Source organism: Notamacropus eugenii, chromosome 5 (assembly GCF_028372415.1).
Source record: "Notamacropus eugenii isolate mMacEug1 chromosome 5, mMacEug1.pri_v2, whole genome shotgun sequence".
Lineage (NCBI taxonomy): Eukaryota > Metazoa > Chordata > Mammalia > Diprotodontia > Macropodidae > Notamacropus > Notamacropus eugenii.
This window is the reverse complement of record NC_092876.1, coordinates 199,977,275-199,991,286: the sequence shown is the minus strand read 5'-3', so window position 1 is coordinate 199,991,286 and position 14,012 is coordinate 199,977,275. Positions and strand designations below refer to the sequence as shown.

Here is a 14,012-nt window from a genome sequence, read left to right as displayed (position 1 = left end):
TCCTCCAAACCTCCAAAACTTTGAGTTCTTACCGGTGACACCACAGTCCAGGTTTCTCCCTAATGAGAGCGATGAAACTCCTGCACAGAAGAATGTCATGGTGAAAATGTTTGGTCTGTCTTTATTCAGTCTGCAAATCTCAGATTTATAGAAGAGTTCAGTATGTAAGGTTCCATTTTAGCAGGCTAGCTTGCCATTGGATAAGGAAATCAGAAAGTAGAGAAGAAAGATCTCTCCAAAAAGGCATGAAGAAATCTGAGCTAACCTCTCTTTGTCTTTCTGCCTCAGGAATTAATCCATACTTGTGAACCAGTTGTAACACAACCAAAACCAAAAATAGAATCTCCCAAGCAGGAAAAAACGTTGAATGGCCCCAATATGGATAAGAATGAAGATTTTGAAGTAAAAAATGACCTGAATGCTGAAGGCCTACATCAGAATGGAGATTGTCATCCTGGTGACAACAGCACCATTCACATGGATTTGGACTAAGTCACTTGGAGTTAAGCAGGGTCACTACCAACAAATGATGAAGAAAATATTTTTTGCTGTAGTATGTAATTCTAAAAGACATACTGAGACTTATTTATATTTTCTTTTTTAAGGATGTTTAGAAATTTTTTGTGTATTATATGGAAAAATGCAAAGCTTAAGTCTGTAGTCATTATGATCCTAAAAGGGAAAATTGCCTTGGTAACTTTCAGATTCCTGTGGAATTGTGAATTCATACTAAGCTTCTGTGCAGTATTAACCATTTGCATCAGTAAGGATGAAGTTGATTTTGTCTTCTGGAAAAAAAAAATGTACTGCTCATTCAAGAGGGTTGTGACTAAAAATCTTTAAGCATTTGTTTCTGCCAAGGTAGTTTTCTTGCATCTTACCCTCCATTTCTGCATGTGTGTGGGTGTGTATGTGTGTAAATATGATTAAATCTGACTTCATAAGGGCTTTTCAAAATTGTCTAATAGGGTAGGATTTTTTTCTTCATTGTTGTTATTATTTATGTTTCATCAGGTAAAACAAAAGATAATGAAATGTATTAGTAGCATGCAGAACAAAAACTTAAAATTTATCTCTTGCTAAACAGTACATTGTCCTGTGGAGGTTTACCAATGGAGGAAATGTTGGTCCTGTTGTAACTGGTATTGTGAAGCATTTAATGAGCTTTAATAATAAAGTTCATACAATGGTGTCATTTCTAAACTATTGGCTTTGTTGGTTATTTGTAAACACTGATAGAAGCTTACAGTACAGGCCACTCTTTGTGAAATCCCAATTTCCTTTTCACATGTGTTTTCCAATTTATAAAATGACAGTACCTTTTTCTTTAGTTCAAAATGGCTAACATTAATATTTTGTAAGGACTGAACACTGAGGTGCAGAGAGTATAATAAGCAACTTGTTGGGGGTACCTTAGTTTTGTTATATGTAAAATGTGTTTTATATATATATATATATATATATATATATATATATATATATATATATATAAAACAATATAGTAATTACTATTACTTATGAAAACAAAGATACACCATTTTAGGTGGCATCTCTAGCCTATTTGTATTACCATTTGTTCCCCACCATCCATCCCTTCCACACACAAATACAAAAACACACTAAAACATGCTTTGGTAGTAGAATGCCAGTAATTCTGAATTTACATTGTTTGAAGTACCCATTCCTTTAGGCTCGGTAATACTGTTAAGCACTTTTTTTTTTTTAATTTATTTTACTGTTCCACAATCATTACCATAAAACTTAGATTTTTACCCCACCACAACTTGAATACATTTTCACTATAGTCATCTTGTGTAGACGAACTAAAATAAATGGAAGAAATCATAACAAATCAAAACATAATACACACACACACACACACACACACACACACACACACACACAGTCTGCTACATTTTGCAAATGAATTCCATAGTTATTTCTCTGAGTGTGGAAGGCATTTTGCCTTAGAAAACCATTGGGAATTTTTTTTTTTTTTGAAGTTCTTGCAGTATTATGAAGTTTCACCAGAAAAAAACTCGCACACTGTGGTCGTTGCTGTGCACAAAGTTCTGGTTCTGCTCCTTTCGCTCAGCATCAGCTCATAGAAGTCCTTTCAGGTCTCTCTGAAGTCTTGTTCATCATTTCTCATGGCACAATAGTACTCCATTACATTCATATACCATAATTTATTCAGCCATTCCCCAATTGATGGGTATCCCCTTGATTTCCAGTTTTTGGCAACTACAAAGAGTGCTGCTTTAAATATTTTTGTATATGTGGGACCCTTTCCCATTTTTATGATCTCTTGGGGATACGGTCCTGGTAGCAATATTGCTGGGTCAAAGGGTATGCACATTTTTGTAGCCCTTTGGGCATAGTTCCAAACCGCTCTCCAGAATGGTTGAATGAGCTCACAACTCCACCAACCATGAATTAGTGTTCCAACTCTTCCCACATCCTCTCCAACATTTATCATAGCACTTATTCTTCAAGGTGTAGAACAACAAATTCCCGAAACTATTACTGGAGAACAGATTTAATAGGTGTTAAGTGATAATGCATTTGTTAATGGATCTGAAAACTAAATGTATTGTTGAAAATGTATTACATGCTTTCCTTCTGCCTTAATTCAGTACCCCAAACAGCCTCTACTGTTCGTAAAGTACACGATTGGGCAGTGGGTATTACAGGGTGTTCAGCTAGGTGGTGCAGTGGAGAGAGCCCTGGGCATGGAATCAGGAAGACTCATCTTCAGGAGTTCAAATCTGGCCTTAGACATTTACCATCTGTGTGACCCTAGGCAAGTCAATTAACTCTACCTGTTCCTCATCTGTAAAATGAACTGAAGAAGGAAATGGCAAACCACTCCAGTAGCTTTGCCAAGAAAACCCCAAATGGGATCACAAGAATTGACACAACTGAGCATTACAGGGGTTAAAATTAGTTTCGTCCCTTCAAGGCACTTAGTCTAGGGGAAGAAAAGGTATTAAAGGGTAAATAAGTATAATACAAAGGAGTGTGTAATAGGGGTGAAAGGGTCAGGTCAAACGGAGAAATATTAAGACTGGGTGTAAGATTGCTTTCGTAGGAGTTATATTTGAGTTGAAATTTGAAAAGGAAGAGGAAGAAAGACTTGAGTAGAAAAATCAGCATACTTACTTACCTTATGTGCTAGTGTTTACTGCATTAGGTGCTGGGAGTACCAGGACAACTGTCTGTGATCTCAGAAACAAAAGAAAATATATAATGCATGAGGAATACTTCTAGCCAAAGCTAGGGCTGATGTGAAGAGTAAGGATGAGGAACCGTGGTGGAAACTGGAGCTAAAACTTTATAACATTTTTCTTTATTTTTTAGTTCAATATAAAATTTTTAAAATCGGTTATGCATCTGAAGTCATGCAAAACATAATTCTATGTTAGCTACGTTACCAAAGAAAACAGGCAAAACAAGAAAAACTTTTTAAACGTATTCTTTAATCTGCACTCAGTTCTCTGGAGGAGGATGACATTTTTCATCATAGGTCCTTTAGGATTGTCTTGGATCATTGTCTTGATCAGAGTAGCTCTGTGTTTCACAGTTGGTCATCTTTACAAGAGTATTGTTAGTGTGTTCAATTTCTCTTGCTTCTGCTCACTTCACTTTGCATCAATTCCTAAGTCTTTACTGGTTTTTCTTAAAGCATCCTGCCTTGTCATTTCTTACAGCACAATAGTATTCCACCAGTCATAAACTGCAACTTGTTTAGCCATTCCCAAATTGGTGGGTGTCCGTTGTCTAATTCTTTGCCACCACTAAAAGAGCTATTTTTGTACAAGTAGAAACTTCTTTTTCTTTGATCTCTTTGGGGTACAGACCTAGTAGTGGTATTCCTGAGTCAAAGGCCCTTTGGGTATTGTTCCAAATTGCTCTACAGAGTGATTGAATCAGTTCACAACTCCACTACCAGTGTATTAGTCCCAATATTTCACATCCTGGCCAGCATTTGTTATTTTTCTTTTCTATTAGCCAATCTGATGGGTGTAAGGTAGTATCTCAGAGTTATTTTAATTTGCATTTCTAATCAGCAGCAATTAGATTTCTTCTTTAAACTGTTCATATCCTTTGTCAACTGTACAAATGGCTCTTATTTTTATAAATTTGGCTCATGAAACTTGCTTTCTCGATGAAAGTATTTGACTCTAAAGTAATGATTTCAGAAGTAAATCCTAGGGATATGTCATGGAAAAAAACCTTTCAGTAACATGCCTTCCTTTAATGAATATTAGGTTTTCTACTGGATTTGTTGCAATTATATTTTAGGATTGAAATACAAGATACTCCTTTCCTTTAAAATCTATCCCTTCCCCAAGCTCCCCTACCACCATCCTAGGCCAGCAGGTTCACAGTCTTGGTGTCAGGATTACTCTTCCTTCTTCACCCTTCAGGTTATCTCATGAGTTCCCAAATCTTGGTGACTGCCACCACATCCAATCCAACCCAACGTAATCCAGTCCAATAAACGTTTATCAGGTATCTACTATGTGGTGTAAAGCACTAACCCAAAGTGCTGGAGATACAATTAGTAAAAAAAACAGTTTCTGCTTTCAAGCAGCTTACAGTCTAATAGGATAAGAAAACATGCAAAAGGAGACAGGGAAGAAGGAGCAGGGCAAGGGGAGCCTCAGACATGGAGCTGGAACCTGGCAGTGCAGCTTATGACAGAGTGGAGTGAGCTGAAAGGTCCCATTTCTTCTGTCTTTAAAGGAAAGCATTGAGAGGAGGTTGGTACTCAGCCTTCCAATCAGAGGGGATAGGAGGCCAAGGGAAGTAGTGGATACCATCTCCAGCCACATCTCTGGCTGACCCTTTCTCTTCACTGACAGCCACTGACCCTGGTGGTGGAACTGTGAATCAGTAGAACTGTTAGAGGAAGCTTTGTAATGATGCCCAGAAAGTTAATAGCCTGCATACCCTCTGGCCCAGTTCTATATACCTACTCCCATTTTATCTCAAAAGAGGGGGAAAAGGATGTACAGGTGGTAGATCCAGGGTTCCCCACTTCCTGGGAATAGGGATTATTGTTCCCTAAAAGGCAACAAAAATGTCCCTGAGATCTGCTTGGCCCCTCCCTCTTTTGATGTAGCTTCCTGGTCACTTAGGAGCATAGAAAATAGCATTTATGTGGCTCTTACTACCTTACTGTGGTAAGCACTTTACAATTCTCTTATTTGATCCTCACAATAACCCTAAAAAGTGGGTGCTATTATTATCCCCCATTTTACAAATGAGGAAATTGAAGGAAATAGGTTAAATGACTTGATTAGAGTCACACAATGAGTAAATATCTGAGACTGGTTTGAAACTCAGGTCTTCCTGACCCCAGGTCCAGCACTCTATCCACTTCACCTAGCTTGCCCCCAAAAAACTTCCACTCAATGCAGCATTGCCTTGCACACATGTCACCAGACATGTTTCTATATGGAGACAAGAAGGGAACCACATCTAAGGTAACCTTGTTGCATATCCCTGCTATGTTAGGGCAAAGTAAAACTTTTGTTAGCTGGTCACTTTTTGAATGCTTCATTGTGTCTTATTCAAGTGGTGAGATATTAAGCTGGTCTCAAAGAGTACAAAAGTACTTAGCAGCTCTTTTTGTAAAGGATTTTCCTAATGGGGAATGGCTAAACAAATTGTGATATATAAATTGTGCTTACATATTATGCCATAAATGAACAATTTCAGAGGATCCTGAGAAAATCTTATGAACTGGTACACAGCAAAGTGAGCAGAGCTAGAACAATCAGTGATAACATCATACAGAAAAAAAAAACTTTGAAAGACCGAAGTCTGAGCACATGTTAAAAAAAATGAAGAAACAGGGGCGGAGCCAAGATGGCGGAGTAGAAACACACAAATACGCTAGCTCCGAACCCGCAGCCCATGAAATATCTGTAGTAAAGAGCTGCCAATAAATTCGGGAGCAGGAGAAGCCACATAACAGCGGAGCGGATAAGATTTCTGTTCCAGAGAGCCTGAAAACCTCTTGCAAAAGGTTCTTCGTGCAGTGGACTGGGAGCCCTGCCGCGGCCACCTGGGGCCGAGAGGAGCAGATCCGAGCAGGGAGCAGATCCAAGCGGGGAGCAGATCTGAGCAGGCTTCAGGGACAGAATCTCCAGCAGCTGCGGGGGTCCCTCCACCCACAGGTGACAAGGGTCGGTGAGAGGGTCTCTTTGGCGGATCGAGATGGGAGTGGGGAGCCCCCATGACTCAGGCCCCCTCGGGAGGTACCAGCGGAGGTGGGAGCAGACTGGGGCTCCCCAAGCAGGCAGGAGCCTGGATCCATTGTTGAAGGTCTCTGCATAAACCCCCTGAGGGAACTGAGCCTGTGAGGTGGCCCTGCCCCCACCCGGGCAGCTGAACTTGATCTCACACTGAATAGCAGCCCTGCCCCCGCCCAAAGCCCTGAGGCTGGGAAGCAGCATTTGAGTCTCAGACCCCAAGCACTGGCTGGGAGGATCTGGAGGCCAAGTGGGTGTGAAGAGGAAGCTCAGAAGTCAAGTCACTGGCTGGGAAAATGCCCAGAAAAGGGAAAAAAACCAAGACTATAGAGGGCTACTTTCTTGGTGAGCAGGTTTCTCCTCCCCTCCTTTCTGATGAGGAAGAGCAGTGCTCACCATCAGGGGAAGACACAGAAGTCAGTGCTTCTACATCCCAGCCCACTCAATGGGATCAGACCTGGGAAAACCTCATAAAGAGCTCAAAAAATTCTCAAAATTATGTTAGAGAGATGGAGGAAAAACTGGGAAGAGCAATAAAAGACTTGCAAGCAAAGTATGAACAACAAATCAGCACCCTGCTAAAGGAGACCCAAAAAAATGCTGAAGAAAATAACACCCTGAAAAACAGGCTAACTCAATTGGCAAAGGAGGTTCAAGAAGCCAATGTGGAGAAGAATGCTTTCAAAAGCAGAATTAGCCAAATGGAAAAGGAGATTCAAAAGCTCACTGAAGAAAAGAGTTCTTTCAAAATTAGAATGGAACAGATGGAGGCTAATGACTTTATGAGAAACCAAGAAATCACAAAACAAAACCAAAAGAATGAAAAAATGGAAGATAATGTGAAATATCTCATTGGAAAAACAACTGACCTGGAAAATAGATCCAGGAGAGACAATTTAAAAATTATGGGCCTACCTGAAAGCCATGATCAAAAAAAGAGCCTAGACATCATCTTTCATGAAATTATCAAGGAAAACTGCCTGGATATTTTAGAACCAGAGGGCAAAATAAATATTGAAAGAATCCACCGATCACCACCTGAAAAAGATCCAAAAAGAGAAACTCCTAGGAATATTGTGGCCAAATTCCAGAATTCCCAGGTCAAGGAGAAAATATTGCAAGCAGCTAGAAAGAAACAATTCAAGTACTGTGGAAATACAATCAGGATAACACAAGATCTAGCAGCTTCTACATTAAAGGATCGAAGGGCATGGAATAGGATATTCCAGAAGTCAAAGGAACTAGGACTAAAACCAAGAATCACCTACGCAGCAAAACTGAGTATAATACTTCAGGGGAAAAATTGGTCTTTCAATGAAATCGAGGACTTTCAAGCATTCTTGATGAAAAGACCAGAGCTAAAAAGAAAATTTGACTTTCAAACACAAGAATGAAGAGAAGCATGGAAAGGTAAACAGCAAAGAGAAGTCATAAGGGACTTATAAAAGTTGAACTGTTTACATCCCTACATGGAAAGACAATATTAGTAACTCTTGAAACTTTTCAGTATCTGGGTACTTGGTGGGATTACACACACACACATGCACACGTACACACTCACAGAGACAGAGTGCGCAGAGTGAATTGAATAGGATGGGATCATATCTTTAAAAAAAAATGAAATCAAGCAGTGAGAGAGAAATATATTGGGAAGAGAAAGGGAGAAATGGAATGGGGCAAATTATCTCTCATAAAAGAGGCAAGCAAAAGATTTTTTTAGTTTGGGGAAAAAGAGGGGAGGTGAGAGAAAAACATGAAGTTTACTCTCATCACATTCCACTAAAGGAAGGAATAAAATGCACACTCATTTTGGTATGAAAACCTATCTTACAATACAGGAAGGTGGGGGACAAGGGGATAAACAGGGTGGGGGGATGATGGAAGGGAGGGCATGGGGAGGAGAGTACAATTTGAGGTCGACACTCACGGGGAGGGTCAGGATCAAAAGAGAGAACAGAAGTAATTGGAGGCAGGATAGGATGGAGGGAAATATAGTTAGTCTTATACAACACGACTATTATGGAAGTCATTTGCAAAACTACACAGATTTGGCCTATATTGAATTGCTTGCCTTCCAAAGGGAGGGGGTGGAGAGGGAAGGAGGAAAAGAAGTTGGAACTCAAAGTTTTAGGAATAACTGTCAAGTACTGTTCTTGCTGCTAGGAAATAAGAAATACAGGTAAAGGGGTATAGAAAGTTATTTGGCCCAACAGGACAGAGGAGAGGCTGGAGACAAGGGCAGAGAGGAATGATGGAGGAGAGAGCGGAGTGGTGATGGGGGCAATTGGAATGCTCGGTGTTCTGGTGTGGGGGGAGGGGACAAGGGGGGGGGGGAAATATGGAGCCCAAAAATTCTGTGAAAATGAATGTCAAAAGTGAAATAAATAAATAAACTAAAAAAAAAAAATGAAGAAACATACTAGTCACTTTCTGACCCAGAGGTGTGATGACCCTTAAAAAAAATGCAGAAAGACACACATATTCACACATGTTTAATGTAAGAGTGTATTTTGCTGAACTATGTAGCTATGTATTGAGAGTTTTTTTTATGTTTGTTTTAATTTGTTCAGTAGGGGAGGTTAGGAGGGTCAGGGGCATGGCCAGAAAGATAGATTTTTAAAGTATTTGTTATTTGAAAATAAGAAACAGCTACCACCTTAATTCAGGCCTTGATTATCTCTTGCCCTGGGCAATGGTAATAGTCAGCTAACTGGTCTCCTTGCTTCTGGTTTTTCTCATAATCCACCCTCCCCACAATTGTAAAATTAATATTCCTAAAATGCAAATGGGGCTATATCACTCCCGTTTTGAAAATTTTGGGGTAAGCCCCACTTGCCTTAGGTTGTCATTTAAAGCTATCCATAATACGATTCTTTTTTAAAAATTAATTTATTTTTAGTTTTCAACATTCACTTCCACAAGATTTTGAGTCCAAATTTTCTCCCCATCTCTCCCCACCCCAAGATAGTATGCCTTCTGATTACCCCTTCCCCCAATCTACCCTTCCTTCCATCATACACATACACCCCTCTTCTCTTATTCCCTTCCCCTCTATTTTCTTGTAGGGCAAGATAGATTTCTATATCCCATTGCCTATATGTCTTATTTCCCAGTTGCATATAAAAAATTTTTTTAACATTTGTTTTTAAAACTTTGAGTTCCAAATATTCTCCCTCCCTCCCCACCCAGCCCCATTGAGAAGGCAAACAATTCGATATAGGTTATACATGTGTAGTCATACAAAAAACTTCCATAACAGTCATGTTGTAAAAGACTAACTATATTTTCCTCCATCCTATCCCACCCTCCATTTATTCTATTCTCTCATTTTACCCTGTCCCTCCTCAAAAGTGTTAACTTTTGATTGCCCCTCCTCCCATTTGCCCTCCCCTCTATCATCCTTGCCCCCACCCCTCACTTATTCCCTTCCCCCCAACTTTCCTGTAGTGTAAAATAGATTTTCATACTAAATTGAGTGTGCATGTTATTCCCTCCTTAGGCCAAATCCAATGAGAGTAAGGTTCATTCATTCCCTCTCAGCTCCCCCCTCTTCCCCTCCATTGTAAAAGATTTTTCTTGCCTCTTTTATATGAGATAATTTACCCCATTCTATTTCTCCCTTTCTCTTTCCAGTATATCCTTGTCATCCCTTAATTTTATTTTTTAGATATTATCCCTTCATATTCAACTCACCCTATGCCCTCTGTCTATATGTCTATATATATATATATATATATATATATATTCCCTCCAACTACCCTAATGCTGAGAAAACTCTCAAGGGTTACAAATATCTTTCCATGTAGGAATGTTAACAGTTCAACTTTAGTAAGTACTTTATGATTTCTCTTTCCTTTTTACTTTTTCATCCTTCTCTTGATTCTTATATTTGAAAGTCAGATTTTTTATTTAGCTCTGGTCTTTTCATCAAGAATGCTTGAAAGTCCTCTATTTCATTGAATGTCCATTTTTTTCCCCTGAAGTATTATACTCAGTTTTTCTGAGTAGGTGATTCTTGGTTTTAATTCTAGCTCCTTTGACCTCTGGAATATTATATTCCAAGCTTTCTGATCCCTTAATGTAGAAACTGCTAGATGTTGTGTTATCCTAATTGTGTTTCCACAATTCTTGAATTGTTTCTTTCTGGCTGCTTGCAATATTTCTTCCTGGGAACTCTGGAATTTGGCTACAATATTCCTAGGAGTTTTCCTTTTGAGATCTCTTTCAGGAGGTGATCAGTGGATTCTTTCAATATCTATTTTCCCCTCTGGTTCTAGAATATCAGGGCAGTTTTCCTGGATAATTTCTTGAAAGATGATGTCTGGGCTCTTTTTTTTGATCGTGGCTTTCAGGTAGTCCAATAATTTTTAAATTATTTCTCCTGGATCTATTTTCCAGATCAGTTTTTTCAGTGAGATATTTCACATTGTCTTCTATCTTTTCATTCTTTTAGTTTTGTTTTGTAATTTCTTAATTTTTTTATAAAGTCATTAACTTCCATCTGCTCTATTCTAATTTTTAAGGAATTATTTTTTTCAGGGAGCTTTCGGACCTCCTTTTCCATTTGGCCAGTTCTGCTTTTTAAGGCATTCTTTTCCTCATTTGTTTTTTGGATCTCTTTTGTCATTTGGGTTAGTCTATTTTTTAAAGTGTTATTTTCTTCAGAATTTTTTGGATCCCCTTTAGCAAGCAATTGCCTTTTTTTTTTATTTACGATTTTCTTGCATCACTCTCATTTCTCTTCCCAATTTTTCCTCTACTTCTCTTACTTGACTTTCAAAATCCTTTTTGAACTCTTCCACGTCCTGAGACCAATTTACATTTTTTTTGGAGGCTTTGGATGTAGGAGCTTTGACTTTGTTGTCTTCTTCTGGTTGTATGTTTTGATCTTCCTTGTCATCAAAATAAGATTCTATAGTCTAATTTTTTTTCCTGGTGTTTGCTCATTTCCCCAGCCATTTTGAGTTCTTTGTCAAGGTAGTTCTCTGTTTCCAGTGTGGGGGGAAGAGTGGGATGAGTGTGCTATCCTAAGCTTCAAGAATGTGCAGCTATTTTCAGAAATACTTCTAGGGACCTGCAAATTTTGAGCTCTTCCAAGGTTGTATGATCAAAGGAAAGGTGTTTACTCCTCTCCTAATTTGTACTCCAGTCTGTGAGTGAACTCATGCATTCTTTTCTGCCTTAGAATTGTGAGGATTCCCACAAGTTCCACCAAGCCAGCACTCCTCCTTGCCCTCGGACTACCACCAAGGACTGCTTTCCAGATCCAAGCAGGGCAAAGCAAGAGAATACCACTTCAGCACCAGCAAAGAGATCCCTGCAATCCCCCTCTGATCAACTTCTCAATTCCCCCCACAATTTGTGGCCATAGAGTTCCAGAAACAGCTGCTGCTGCTGCCACTACTTCTGCCCCCTCCACTGCCCTGGGACTGGGGCTGGACCACATTGCTTTTTCACATAGGTGGGACAGGCTTTTCCCACTGACCTTCCAGGTTGTCCTCTGCATTTTGGGATTGAGAAATCTGGAAACGACCACAGCTATCAGTGATTCAGTGCCCTGAGACCTGCTTTGGTCCATCTGTGCCAGCACACTGGACTGTCCTTGGCTCCCAGCTCAGCATGATAGATGCTTCCTGTCAACCTTCTAGGCCATCTTGGGCTAGAGATTTGCTTCATTCTATACACTCTGTCATTTTTGAGTTTTGCAACTCCAAAATCTGTTTAGTCATTTTTTACAGGTATTCATAGGGATTTGGGGGAGAGCTCAAGGAAGTCCCTGCTTTTATTCAGCCATCTTCCATAATATAGTTCTTACCTACTTTTCGAGTTCTGTTTCATCTTCATGTGTTCACTAGTCCAAAATGGTTGGCCATCTGTTCTCCACACAAATTCCATTTCCTACCCCTGTGCCATTTCAGAGGAGGCTGTAAGGGACTCCTTCACCTCTGAAGCATTCCTAGCTTCCTTGCTTTGATCAAGAATGATGTGCTGAGGCCTTTCATGATAACCTCTCTCTCCCCAGGTGTCTTAGTTTGCTCACATCCTTGAAATTACTTTGAATCCCTGGGTATTTTTAGTGGAAACTAATATGACACAATAGACAAAGGACCAGTCTTTGAGTAAAGACCTTGGTTCTAGATTTGCTTTGAATACATACTGACTGACTAGAGACAAGTCACTTAACCATTCAGTTCCTCTAAGCAACTCTAGATACTGAATTGCAAGAAGAATTGTTAATCTAGATAAATCATAAGGATGGAATTATAGGCCTATCTGAAGCCTTCCCAAGCTCAGAATAAAAACTTAAATGTTTTATTAGTCTGTTTGCATGAATTAATCCTCCAGGAAACTGAGGGATGGGAACCTTCAGGTTATTGTTACAATTTTTGTGTCCTCTGTTCCTTGTACCAGGTCTGGGCCAATGGTTTCACTGATGTCAAAAACTCCCTCAAATTGAATTGACAACTCGTTTGCATCTTAAGGAGTTGGTTGGGGCCCTGAGCTGTTGGATGACTTCCAATGATAATGTAGCTGGTATGTTTCAGACAGGCCTTGCACACAGGTCTTCTGATTCTGAAACCTCTATCCACTACTATTTTATTCTGGCTCTCTTTTACAAACAGGAAATGATGAATGAATGTTGAATTGAATTGCTCCAAGTCACACAGATAATAAATGACAAAGCCAGGAATTGAGCCCTGGCTGCTGACTCCCAAGTCCAGAACTCTTTCCACTTCACATCTACAGTAAGTAGTGAGCAGAGCAAATTTAATCAATTGTTTCATGGTGTCTTTAAAGGAACCTTCTAGTTTCTGACCTCTGCCCTAGTTCAGTCCTCTGTCACCTCTTGGCTAGATGGTTGTAATAATCTCCTAATTGGTCTCTGCCTCTGATATCTTCCTCTTCCACTCCATTTTCTATGTAGCTGCCAAAATAATCTTCCTAAGACATAGCTGTGAGCACACCCTGCTTAAGAAACATTTAGTGGCATCCTGTTGCCTCTAAGATACAATAAGGAGTTTTCCTTAGCTTGGTTATATGAGGTTTTCAGAAATCTTGTTTCAACTGACCTTTCCAGGCTTATTTCTTATTGTTCCCCATTCATATACTTCATGGTCTAGCTAGCTAGAGTCTTTGAGCTCTTCTCTGAATTTTATATTCTATATCCCTCTACCCCACATTCCCATGGAGTGTTACACCCAGAATATATTCTTTCTTCCTCCTAACCTTCCTCAAAGGCTCATTTCAAGGATCCCCTTTCCATCAGAAGCCTTTCATGATGTCCCTACTTGTTAATACTGTTTCCTCAAAATATCTTGTATTAATTCATCTCTGTAACTCATCCTGCAAACCTCCACCACCAGTAGAAGGTAAGGTCTTTGAGGGCAGGGGTCATTTCACTTTTACCTTTGTATCCCTGAAGACTATACAAAACAGGTAAAAAATATAGCAGACCTGTCATTGCATTGGTTCCCAATGAGGAAGCTCCCTCTACAAGTGCAAATTTGTACCTAGTTTTAGGGAGGTGTTTGATAATTAATAATTTCGTAATTAAGCTGTTTGTATGCCCCTAGCCAAAACAGTGAATCCTAGTCCAAAGCAGTCCCCTTCCATTCGTTTTTCTCATCCTTCAGAAAATATGGCTGACTTAACTGGCATCATTGTCCTTGGACTGGCAGTACTCAGAAGCTGATATTTTAAATGACTGCCAGTGGGATCACAGAACCACCTTTGACAGTTTGCACCCAC

At 39.6% G+C, this 14,012-nt stretch overlaps 1 protein-coding gene across 3 annotated transcripts in view; it reads left to right on the top strand.

The window, feature by feature from the left end:
* Window positions 1–1,203, top strand: part of HSPH1 (heat shock protein family H (Hsp110) member 1) — a 31,431-nt gene extending 30,228 nt beyond the window's left edge. For all 3 annotated transcript variants that reach the window (XM_072611858.1, XM_072611857.1, XM_072611859.1), the window contains one exon: window positions 289–1,203. In XM_072611858.1, coding sequence (XP_072467959.1) covers window positions 289–492 — 204 coding nt within the window. In that variant the 3' untranslated portion in view covers window positions 493–1,203. The remainder of the gene's footprint in view (window positions 1–288) is intronic.
* Window positions 1,204–14,012: the final 12,809 nt, after the last annotated feature.